The sequence below is a fragment of the Sporothrix brasiliensis genome (genome assembly GCF_000820605.1).
Source record: "Sporothrix brasiliensis 5110 chromosome Unknown Cont20, whole genome shotgun sequence".
NCBI lineage: Eukaryota > Fungi > Ascomycota > Sordariomycetes > Ophiostomatales > Ophiostomataceae > Sporothrix > Sporothrix brasiliensis.
Window position 1 is genome coordinate 6233911 of NW_024467139.1, and position 12709 is coordinate 6246619.

Genomic DNA, 12709 nt, shown 5'->3' on the forward strand with positions numbered 1-12709 from the left:
GCTCTACGACATACGAACACGACAGTCGAGCCCGAGCCACCCCATGCAAACCCCCATTGTCTTGCTGTCGAGTCTTGCCCGGCTGTCGGCCTTTTATGGAAATTACGCTACCACCAACACTTGACGGATCTTATTTGGCCTCTTTTTAATGTCTGTATGGTCCTGCCCGTCCCTTTTTTTGAATTTTCAAAACGACCCCTGCTTGTCCGTCGTAGCGGAGCTAGCGCCGCCAACGGTTTTTCTGCGTCCTTCTAGCCATCTCCCTACGATTGCGACGTAATCAAGTGGTCTGGTGTCACTACACCCTAATCGGTTTTCTGACTGCCTTTTCCTGCCTTGTTCCTCGACAACCGCGCGTTGCGTGACTTGCTCCGTCTGCACTCCATAATGACATTGTGTGCGACTTGGACACCGAGCTCCGTACTCGCTTTGTTTCTTACTGCGTCGTCCTCTCCGTCTGACCCCAGTCTCAAATAGCACGCTGGCCACAGTCTGTTTGGCAAGGGTGGGCATGCTCCCCCCCCCCTTCACCCTTCACCCCAACACTCTATTCTACACACATTCGACTGTCCAGATCCCCCAGTCTCTTACGAGCATCCCAAAGCGACCGTAGTAAAAAAACTAGTACAGAAGTATCTGCCTGTCGATTCAGGTGGCCAGGTGCACAAAGAGCAGCGCAGCGTGGTTGTCTCCAGACATTGAGCCGAGTAATTACGACGCAGCTTTCTGCACAGCCAGCTTACTCCACAGTGCTCCCGTACGCTGTCGTAGCGATGGCTGGTCAATCTACCCTCCCACTATGAATCGCGAGCAAGCCATAGCCACAATCTCGGATCTGTATTGATCGGGACTCGCGGGGGTTTTCTATTAATGGTATCGCTGAATCTCGAAGCCAACAATCGTGACGCTATCCATCTGGATCTACAGTCCGCCTTACGAGAGATGAGCGTGAAACACTTCTTCGCTGGCGAGGGATCCATCGTGAAGCCGGGGAAAACGACAAGCATCGACACTCCCATGTCTGTTTTCTCACCGTTCGTGGCTTTCGTGGCTCTTCCCTTTTCTGTACCGCTCCGAACGCATTTACCGTTTATTGTGTCAAAAATGGTCTGTCCTGTCCCTTCCACGGAGTATTCCGCGGACCTTAGTATACGCCCCCATTTGCATTATACACGCCCGGCTAGCCTCCAACAGGCGTCTTTGTATCTTACATTGGGACATTGACGTTATTACTCCCCAGCCGCCTCACCCAGCTGCATGGAACTTGTTACCGACCAAGGAGCCAATGTCAGGGAAATGTCCGTGTGCCGTCTGCCAGACCAGACAGCACATTTACCGTGGTTTTCTTCCGCTACGAAAATCAAAACGAGGACAATAAAAAAAGAAAAAAGCTACGTCTCGTCCAACAGTCGAGTCCCGTCGCTTGTTTCTGGTTTCAAGCCGCTCTCTGAACTAGCCTGTTTAAACGTCTTCCCGTTGGCGCGCCCTGCGACCTGACAAATACCACAAAGGAAATGGAAAGTCGTCGGTAGTTTGCATCCAGACAATCGGCTGTTGTCACGATCAAGCCAGTTTCAACTTTCACTGACGTTTTCGACCTTTTGTAAGTAGCATCAACTGTCATCTGTCAACGCAAACCTTCAACAGCATCATCCCTGTACCGTACTTGCAAAATCGCCAACAAATTTGTCACTTCTGGATTTCTGGATTCTTGGTTTTGAACGACGATCGGGTTATGGGATGGTCGTTTCTGTCGAGATCGGGTGCCTTTTGCTATCATTGGACAGCTATACGCTTGTCACTTTTTTTTTCTTCTTTACTTCTGCCTCTATTCACTGGGCCTCAGCCTAGGGTATGTACGGGATCGGGCCAACCCTAGGCAGCGCTGGCTGTTGTCGATTCTCTCGTGTCCTTTGGCCCTATGAAAGGCGTCCGTTTGTTGTCTTCCGTTTCTTCTCGCCACAACAAGCGCCAACCCCCCGTCGTATGCGTCGAAGAACAGTGGCGCTTGTACGAATTACTCCATACAAAATAAAACACCCAACCTCTCTGTGTGTGGTTTTTTTTTTTTTTCCTTTCTCCTAACGACGCCATTCTCCAACTGGCGGACTCGTTTTCGCAACCTTCTTAGATTTTTCTACTTGTTCGCCAGTTTAACCCATTATGACTGCATGCTGCCGGCTTGCTGACGCCCTACTGTAGCGAGACACCGGGCCCATTTCTTATATTTGTCGCTTTTCTAGACGACAATCATACGTCGTGCTCTTTTTCTTTTTATTTGGTGCTATCAATAGAAGCAGGTAGCCGCATACAACTAAACGGGTCATAAACTAGCGTACGCGAGCTGAAAAAGAAAGAGCGCCGTCTGTTTTCCAGGACAAGTCTCCGGCCGAGAAACCCGCCAAAATACTGACGCCATAACGGAAAGCGGCACCCTCATACTCGGAATATGATCAAAATTGGAGGGGTTGCCTGACGCGGAGAGAACGGTGCCCCCTCCTTCTCTCCTTCCCCTTCTGAAAGTGCTGTTTAGTTGTGTCAGTTGTGTACGAATTGGAGGGCGCGGCAAGAAAAAAGGGGCAGACTAGAAAACAAAGAAAAAGAAAGACGTCGAGAGGGAGAGGGGGAAGGCACGATGCAGGCACAACAGTTCGACTCAGCCGAGCCCAACCCAAACCCACCCACCCCGTACCTTCCGTAGACGCCGAGACGCCCTACGACGAACAGCACCGCGTCTGTTCCTCCCCTACCCGCCCTGTATTTTCTTCTTCGTTTCGCTTTGCCGCGATCCTTCCCTATCAGGACATATCTCCTGCCTGCGGCCAGCAGAAGCCCGAAAAGGCAAGCAGTCAAAGACGCCTGACAAATAAGCGACAGGGGGAAGAAAACGGCACTCAAAGTGTGCGTTTCTTTAAGGAGCTGCGAAAGCAAACAGCACGTAGCCGCACCTGCCTCAAATAATCGAAAGAAACGTGCACCGCATCGCTCCTTCCTTCGTGATGTGCATTGTTTTTCATGAATAGGGGGTATCATGTCAGGCCGTTCGCCCCCCTTTTCTGTTGATTGCAGACTTTGACAACATTTTGGGCTTTGTTCTATCCCCCTCAAAAACTCAAATCAGAGTTGCAGCTCACCCGTCTCCGACTCTTTGGCAGCCTGCATGTTCTTCGGACCCCAGTCGCAAAGTGCCAGCCAAAAACGGGCCGTGTCTAGCAAGTCTGCCAAAAAATCGGCACCCAAAAAAAGTATACAGCAAACAGCCCGAGCAAGCATAGGACAGATCTGAAGATCAGTGCCCCGTTGTTCGTCTGTTCACCGTCCCAGTTAGACTGCAACGGAAGGCGGGTGCGATTTCAGCAGAGTGGACCAGTCCCTTTTTGTTCGACAGGAGAAACCGCAACGTCCCGTACGCAAACCCCCATACTTCGAACGGCAGATGACAAAAAAATACCAACGTGAAACAGGCGGCACAGCTCAGGCCAAAGGCAGAACAAGTTACGGCGTACTGCATTTTGTCATTATTTCTTGGGACTTTGTTTTGTCGATACGATAGAGAACTCTCCCGTGTCTTTCCCTCCAGGGCCATGCCATATTGACTTTCCTCTGCTTGCACACTGGAAAACGACTCCATTTTACCTTTGCGATTGCAGACGGCTAACCAACCAGCCAACGTATAAGCCTCGCGGCCCACGGTCGCGGCCGGCGTGGCTGGCGCCAACATCTGTATCGAATCCGCATCCTTCACTTTGGCAGCCGTCGAGATGATTTGGGAAAAGTGCACATATATTCCGCGTTGGTGTATGGCTGCGACCAGGCCACATCGTCTGGCCAGACAAGCCAGATCTTTCTGGTCAGCCTGCCCGGCGGCACAGCTGGCGACTCACACACTATACCCCACGCATGCAATATCGACAGATGGCTCGTATCATTGGTGTCAATCTGGTCATTTGCCCGAATGGAGGTCGACAAGGACAAAAAACGAGGTCCTTTTTAACGTTGTAGTTACTGTTCTCGGGGTGATGGCCGACGTGCAGCGCCGCAAACTGGCTCAGCCGTGTGGCGCGCAGTAGACACATTGGCGATATATTAGGGGTGGTTGAGGAGAGACGAGAGACGTAACGACGCAAAACATCTCACTCTATGGCCCTACGATGTCGACGGATGTGCAACCAACGACGGCCAACACCCCATGAGGTCATCCTGTCTTCACTGTCATTCTCGTTTTGCATTTTGTCCATTTCGCAATCGACAAACCAGGGTATCCAACCAGATGATTGCGAAATGCAAATACACAACCTCGACGGGCAAAACTCAAATTGCTCTTTTGTACGTTCCCGTCCTATCCCAGGCCCGGTTATTTTACCCTTCTGAGAACTGCACCCGCAAGAACCCCAATACCCCAGGTCCTTGTATCTTGCGGGCTTCCTTCAATGCGTGGACGCAATACCTGCGCACTTGGACGATAAGCCATTCGAGTCTGCGACTGTGCTCCTGGCCCATTTGATTCTTTTCTTTCCTTCTGTTTTTTCTCTTTTATTTGTCTTCTGGACTCTTTTCTTTTGTTCAACTTGTAGCCATCCTACGCGCCCCCTGCTTCTCCTTTCTCCCATCCTCCCCTCCCCATTTCCCTTCACAAATCCTGCCCATCTACCCACACCCTCACTTCACCCTTGTAAGGCCGTTGGCAATGTGAACCCCAAACAGCCTTAGCCTTAGCCTTAGCATTCCCACCATACCCCTTGTCGTTTTCTGTTTTATCTTCACCCCCCTCCACCCCATCCATTGCCTAGCTAACCCACCTCCCGTCGCGCGTTTCTTTTTGCACTCATTTTCGGCCATTAATGTTCTCACATTACGAAATACACGCTGATGACATGTCTGCCCAACCCTGGACGCATCGCCAACGATGGAGCACACCACTGCATCTAACTGGCTGGCACACGCCGCCCACACAATTGTCCTGTCTGTCAACAACAAGACCAACCTTGCAAGACCTGTCCCTACCTGCGATGCCTATCCACAGCCTACACCGGAGAAACCGCGCTTGCCATGCAGAGGGTATCTTCTCACGCCTGCTACCCACCCCAGACACCAGAGTCACCAACATCGGTCGGCTTGCACTGCCTGGCGCCTGCCTACCTGCCTAGACTCCGAGCCACGAGATGCTCTTCTGCTGCGTCATAAAATGACAAGGAAGCACCTCCCATGGGTCCATGGCGCCCCAGCCTACCTGCTCCTATGTGTCCTGCCATGGGCTATGGCAATGGGCTTCACCCCTGGAATTCGAACCTGGGGCCTGAGCTGCGACCAGATCCCGAGGCCAATACAGGCCCGCACCACAACAGACAAAGCCACTTACACGCCAGTCTTGGAATCTCCCCCCTTCTCCCGTATCTTTTACGCACGCTACGCCCACGCACGTAAGATAACAGCACCGTCGACTTGTTTTCTTGAGCATTTCGATCTTAAGTCTCTACATCTCTTATAGTGCAGTGTGTTTTATTTTCCTTGTCAGCCGGAGCTTCGTTTTCCTTGTCCACTTGATCTTTTGTTTCCCATTCCTGCTTCCTTATTTCGTTCCGGTTCGATTCTTATCCTCCTTCATCAAATTTGTTGTGCAGTTACAATCTGCTCATACGTGCCACCCGCCACCCCCCCTTTTGTCTTTCATTTCTCTCAACTTATAAAAGGTCCATATACCTTGCTTCCGTTTTTCTTGTCTCCATGAAGTCACAAGGTCCAGACAGACCAGAAGCACAACAAATTGCAAATGCCTCGACCAACAGCTAGACAACGAAAGAAGAAGTATGAAATACGGACGCAATCCATAAAAACAAATGGCATAGACGGCTGAAAGACAACAAATAAATAAAAAAAAACCAACAAAGCAATACATCAAGTTGCCCAAACACTAGACAAGCAAACCGAGCAACATCGTGTCTACTGTTCCTTGCCCGGTCCCACCCATTCCTCCACCATTTACTAGCAACAAGCTTGGCCAGCCTACTGGCCCTACTGGCCCTACTTCACCCTACACGCCCTGCTACCACTGCCCTACCGCTTCCTTTCGTTTCCCAGAAAAAATTAAATACCCCGTGGAACCCGTCCCTCCAAAGATCGCCCTACCTGAGGCTGAGAAACAAACTTCACCTCTCCGGGAACTCCCCACCGTTGACCAGAACATATATCTGTACCTGTCTCCTTCCTCCTCCACCTTCACACCCCCCTCCTTCTCTTACACCGTCCTCTTTCTATATCATTCGTCTACTTCCTTTTCCTTCTTAAACTGGGATCGAACCCTCTTCTTCCCCTCAACTACTTTTATAAATCTTAAAACATCTATTTGAGTTGCCTTTCTCCCACTTCCTATTCCTACCTACTCTCATAGCTTCTCTCTCTTCTTCCACCCCCTTCACCCTGACGCCAACTACAACCTCCAACCTCAACACCTCTCTCGCCAAACCAACGTCGTCATTTTTGTCAACATATAAGTCGACCTCTCCGCCCATCGTTCTCCAAATTCCTTCAGGATCAACAAGACTCGAAACCAAAGCACATCGCCTCTTCCTTCTTGTCTCTCGTCACCTTCCACCTGCCTTCACTCTTCGGATATTTCTTTATCATTTTGTACGTACTACTCTTTGCGGATGACGATCCCCAACCCATCAAGCTGGCCTTGATTTCTTCGACCCCATTTTATGCTTCCATTCCTCGTTTCCTGAATTTCATCTCGGTATTTATTTCTCTACCGGATGTTGTCTCCCACCCATTGACTTATTTCTGTCTCATATTTTTGTTTTGCTACTCCTTCTTCCTCCTTGCTTGTCTTGCTCATTTATTTTTCTTTTTTTCTCCTTCCCCTCACTTTTCATGTTTCTGTTTTGGTGACGATGAATTCGTCTCCATCTTCCAACATCACGCCACAAAGGAACGACCGCTCACACGATATAGAGTCTAGATCTACCGCCGCCAGCAGCATCCCGGATTCTGTATTCACCAGCACAGGCTTTTTTCCTCTCCATTCTTCGTCCGCTTTACAACACGGCCGAACACCTCTCTCGGCAGCGCCGCCTCTCCAGCTTCCCCTGCCTACCGTTCTCGTCTCGCCTCCACTGGCACCCACGATTTCGCATCTTCCACCGTCATCATCGGATACTGCAACTATGAGGTAAGATCGCCCTTTGCTGATTGCCATATTCTTCTCTTCTTTTGCTCTGCTTTTGTTCTGCTTTGCCGCTTGCATATTTGTTTGTGAACTCTTTGTTCTTCTACGGTTGCAAGTTGCATTTGCTGCATTTACCTGGCATTCTCCTTGTTCCGTTGGTGTTTTATGCGCGTGCTTGCTTGCTTGCGCGTGCCCTTGTCTGCAAAGGAAAAGGCCATCCTCCTCGTCTTTTTCCCACCTTTTCTTTCTGTTATCTCACACAATTTTTTTCTTGCGTACAGCGCTGTCGCTGCTCTCCAATTCGATCCTGTGTTCGGCATGGGCAGTAGGACGTCCTATTCTTCCTGGCCAGGTACGACCCATTCCAAATTCCGTCGAGAAGAGGAGAAAGGGGACGAGCCGGAGAAGGCAAGCCAAGAACCAAAGAAAAGGGGGGAAAAGAAAGAAAATTGAGGCGTTCGGCATGGGGCATTCTGTGTTCTTCTTTCTCCCCGGGAGAACGAAAGTAACAGGACGACTCAGAGACTAACTCCGTGCGGTTGTGTAGCTATTGAGTCGAACAGCAATCACGGTTTCTTGGGTCACGATCTCGGTCTTTCTTACGCTTCAGACACCAGCCTGTCACCACCCACGGCCTCGCGCTCCATGACCGCCAGCCCACCGAATCAAAGCATCATTCTCAGCGCCCAGCAACGCGAACTCAAGCGCCAGCGTGAACAGGTCCGCCGTGAAGCCAAAGTCGCCTTTCGGAGACAAGCCTCTGCCAGCACTCCCGGCTCTTCGCCGCCGCAAAGTAACTCGGCCGTTCCCACTCCTGCCTCCGGTTCCGTCACAGGCTCCCCTTCGTCTTTTCTCCAGTCGCCGCCTCCCGCCATCATGGCTGATCTGGGCGCATCCGCCGCTACGGGCGGTCTCCCCGGCATCTACGGATCCACCAGCAGCGCCTCGTCGCAAATGCCACTGCTCTCGGAACCCGCCACCACCTCTTCCAGTCTTGGCTCGCCGTCGTACTACTCTTCACCGATGCACGATCACCAGCAGTCGGGCGTCTTTTCCACCTCCTACCAAAGTCAGGGCTACTTGCCAGAATACACTACGGCCTCGTTCCCAGCTTCTGCACCGGCGACACTGCACTCACAATACCCGTAAGTCCAGTCAAGGGCGTTTGCTTGAGTCTCTTGAGAACATTGCAGCACACTAACAAAAGTCAGACGAGGAATGCACGACCAGCAGAATCTTATGTACCACATGCCGCCGCCGTCATCTTCGTCCATGATCAGCCCCAACCACATCTCCCACCACCACCAGCAGACGGCACACCAACTGCCCCTGCCCCAGCAGCTCGCACATCACCAGCAACCACAGCACCGCTCCTCACACCACGGCGGTCTCCACGGCGGTCCCCACGCTCACCAGCCACCGCCCCCTCTGCCACCGCACGCTCATGCACACGACAGCGCCAGTGGGCCCCACCAGTACGAGGGCGGCATGGCTGGCAGCACCATCGGCAGCACGGGTCCGGCGGGTGTACGTGTTGTCCAGAGCCGGCCCAAGCCGCAATGCTGGGAGCACGGTTGCAATGGACGACAGTTCTCGACATTTAGCAATCTGTTGCGGCACCAGCGCGAAAAATCGGGACAGGCAACCAAGGCCGTGTGCCCCAACTGCGGCGCTGAGTTTACGCGGACAACGGCACGCAATGGTCACCTGCAACACGATAAGTGCAAGCAGCGGCGAAGTGGTTGAGGAAAACCTCTCTACTGTGCGTGATTATGTGTGGTGACTACCCAACAAAAAGTTATAAAATCCACAAAAAAAAAAAATAACATCATTTTTTGGGGGGGAAGGGGGTGAAGGTGTTTCTAAAATTTTGTTTTTTGATAGGTTTGGGCTGGGTCGGCTTTTGATTTTTTATTACTGGTTTGATGTATACACATCTTCTTGTTCTCTTTTTTTTTTTGCCTTGAAGATAGGCGACTATACGTCTACCCGCTCAGGTTTGCATTGGGCTACTTTTCTCTTTTTTGAACGTGTGTCTTCTTCCTGTCTGGATAAGGGGGTACTGTTTTGGCAAAGGCGTTTTTTCTCCCCCTCATTTTATCTTGTTTTGCTTTCCTTTTTACGATCTCTTCAATAGGGGGACAAAGGCGGGCGGCAAAGGACTACGCATGCTCGGTCTGGTTCTGATATGTTTTTAACCCTTTTTACTTATTTTTTCTGATTAGAGATGATGAAGTCTTACGATTTGCACATGCATTTTCCGTTCACTCTGCATTGTCCGGTTTCCACTTTTTGTTTATTACCCACTACCAGTGTGTCAGCTGGCTTTACGAGAAGACAAAAAATAAAAATAAAAACAAGAGACTTGTCGACAGAATACATCTATTACGAGATACATCCGTCGGTCTTTTACATTGCGTATTTTTGTTTGAAGAAATCTAGCGTGCTTCTTTTGATTGCCTTACTGGCACTAGAGTTGAGCAAGAAAGTAAAACAGCTGTCTATTTTTTTTTAATTTTTTTTTTAAAAAAAGAAACGTACAGGTTGGCACGTAGTCTAACACACCCTGCCGTTGAAGAAAACAAACAAAGAATTAGAACCCAAAAAGGGTAAAATTTATGGGGAGCAGAGCTGGGCGAGGAGTGAGAAAGAGGGCAAATAATAGAGCTCCTTTTCCCCTTCTTCCTGGAAACCGGGCGCAAAGCTCAGATGGGTCGACCCGAGCGCACACAGCGGCGTCCAGCGCCACGTTCCGAATGTTCGAGGTTGAATCCGGCGTTGATGGTATGGTACTTTTGCATCCACCCCTTGCATGTTCTCAAACATCTTTGTCGTCGCCCCCCAGATCCTTCAACGTATACAACAACATACACTCCGTACATTCTCCATCCGGCATCGTCCAGACTGTCGGCCGGCCGGTCCTTCGGTTCGGGCTCATCCAGTGTCTTCGGGACCGAATAGAACAATCCATTCCCATACTTTGTGAAGCCCTGGACGGGGACGTTAAGATGGAACAGAAAATGGCCGATGCTTTTGTCTATGGCCGGTATTTGCAAAATCTGTAACATGAAGCAAGGGCGTCAGAACGCAAAGGTTAGCACAGACAAAAGGGCACTGGAGACTTTTGTCTCTGTAATATGGCACGTGGAGACGGCGAACGTATCCCAGTTCAGGACAGGGTTCCGATGATAAAAAAAGCCGGTTGTGCCTTACGAGATACACGCTAGGCTGGCCACGACTCGGGCCTCGATTCTGTTCCTGGAAGAACCAAAAAAAGCCCTTGTTGCCTTGATTCTGATCACGCTTCTGTCGGTCATCGCACGTATGACTGGGGCTTTTTTTTGTCCGCGTTCTGTTGATGAGAGAATGGCCTCACATTACAGAAATTGGGATTGCGGAACTCTCTGGCATCTGTGTCCGTTTTTACTGTAGCCCAATTTCACTCTACTTTCCGTTGGGCCAAAAATTCCGCATACTACTTTGTTGTTCTCGGGAGATTTTCTACTGACTATCCATAAAAAAGGCCCGTCCAAAAAAACTCCGCTTTTGGCAGCGGTGTACACAATGTTCGCTTGTTTTGGCTAGCTGTGCGCTGGGTGATTTTACGTGCCCCGCCGCCCGAGAGCATCCAAGATCACACCACTATTTTCTTTCCTTTCCTTCCTTTACTTCCTTTCTATTTTTCTCCCTTCTTTTCTTCTTTTTTTTTCCCCCCATTTTTCCTTTCAGCTTAGGACGATACTGCTTGGACGCATACAAAAGGCCAATGCAACGGTCCGTGGGAAAGAAGGATAACCATTATAACGATGAAAGGAGGTGGCGTATGGCTATCAAATTGCAAAAGGAAATGGTGGATTTGTGAAAGGAAGATACCCGTCAGGTTGCGGGACGAGTCGAGAGGATTGTGGAGGACAAGGAAGCAAGTGTTAAAAAAGCAAGCGGAAGAGGAGGGGGCAAGAGGAAAAAGGAAATGAAACTTGCGGACAGAAGAACCGCTTCGATGAGGAAAATGGGACAAAACAAAGTGTCAAAAGACAAGTTAAATTGGTGAAACACACTCGAAGAGCACAACATAGCAACTAGCTGCATATCGAGGCTAAAATTTCAAAAAAGAACCAATATGCGGCATGACATAACCAAAAAGACCTACCTCGCAGTTGTCTGCTCGCCAAACACTTGTCCTGTTGATGCGATGACACACCACTTGTCTACAAAGTAATTACTGCCTAGACCGTTGGTGAAATGACAAGGATCGTCAACCGCTACTCGGTTAGGATTCGGCGGGTGCTCGGGAAGGATGAGGAAGGAGAAAAGGCAACAAAATGGAGTTGAAGAGGAAAGACGGGCATCGTTGTAAATCCAGTTGCAGACTTGGAGACTTGGAGACTTGGAGACTTGGAGAAGGGGTGTGTCTAACATCGTTCTAGTAAAACGGTGCTATATTCCATTTCGCTTCCCCTCTGCAGGCTGCAGGCGCTGGTGAGCCACGCCATTTGCTTGATTACGAGCTCGCGGGCCTGGGTCGTTGGATCGTTCGCTTCCCTTTGTGCTGCTTGTCAACGCCGATCAACTGCTATCCCGATCGGCTGCGGAGTGCGTCTCTAGGGCGTTTGCTTGCTCACCGGCCTTCCCGGCCTCCCGACCCGACTAGGCTTGCGGGTCTCCTTGCCAGCCCTTTGCGTCTCCCAGTGTGAGATTGTTGTGGTCCACGTTAATACCCGGGAGGACAGGCACGAGAATACGGAATAGGTAGACAGGAAATGCCTGTGAAGTGAGGTATATAGTACAAATGGCGTTCTCAAACACAGGTGTAGTACACGGTTTGCCGGTTACTCGTCTCTTGTCTCGTTTGACCACCATTCGCTCATTCGCTGCCCGCTCTCCGCCTCAGCCCGCTCCACACACACTTCTTGTTAGTCTCCGTGGAGGTGGCATGCACATCTTCACCGAGAATCGTCAGCACTTCGCCGCCCTAACAGTTGAGACAAACGCCGACTTGAAACTGCCAACGCTCTAGCCAGTACCTTTATCCGATGGTGGTTCTTGCTGGACGATGTTTTCGGTCGTCTTCTACCCTTTCTTGCTGTCTTGTCAGCTCCTTATCCCATCGTCTCGGCGCATATCCCATTCCAAACCTGCCTAAGGGCTGAGCTAAAACACCCCACGATGTAACGCTCGCGGTTTCTGCGCGGAGCAGTGGTCCACCGTGCTGCTTGAAGCTGTTGGCGTTAATTGCAACCCCTGTATTTGTTTGCTTTCGCAAGCTATTGCCGATGTAAGTTCAACAATGAGCAATGCATATCTCAAAGCAACTCGAGCTGGTTTTGTCCTACAAGAGGGCCCCGAGAATAGTGCCAGAAACAATAGCAAAAGGAAATACGTTTTGCTTGTCTGCGGTCCCTGTCGGTAGATGCGAATTCGGCGCCAGCGCTAGTCCTCCGTCCACTATTCCCCATTGCTGTGAAAGGATGAGCCGCCGGACAACGTGAGAAGAGTGGGAGCGTCGTAGCGAAGGATGGTTAAGGAGTTTCAAATGCAAGATGC

The 12709-nt window shown here is 50.5% G+C and overlaps 1 protein-coding gene across 1 annotated transcript; it reads left to right on the forward strand.

Annotated features, from left to right (window-relative positions):
* Positions 1 to 7810: 7810 nt before the first annotated feature.
* SPBR_07502 (uncharacterized protein) lies at positions 7811 to 8911 on the forward strand (the record flags this gene model as incomplete). Its single annotated transcript, XM_040765756.1, has 2 exons — positions 7811 to 8310; positions 8377 to 8911. The coding sequence occupies 2 exons, from the start codon at positions 7811 to 7813 to the stop codon at positions 8909 to 8911; spliced, it is 1035 nt and encodes a 344-aa protein (XP_040617646.1).
* Between the last annotated feature and the right edge of the window lie 3798 nt (positions 8912 to 12709).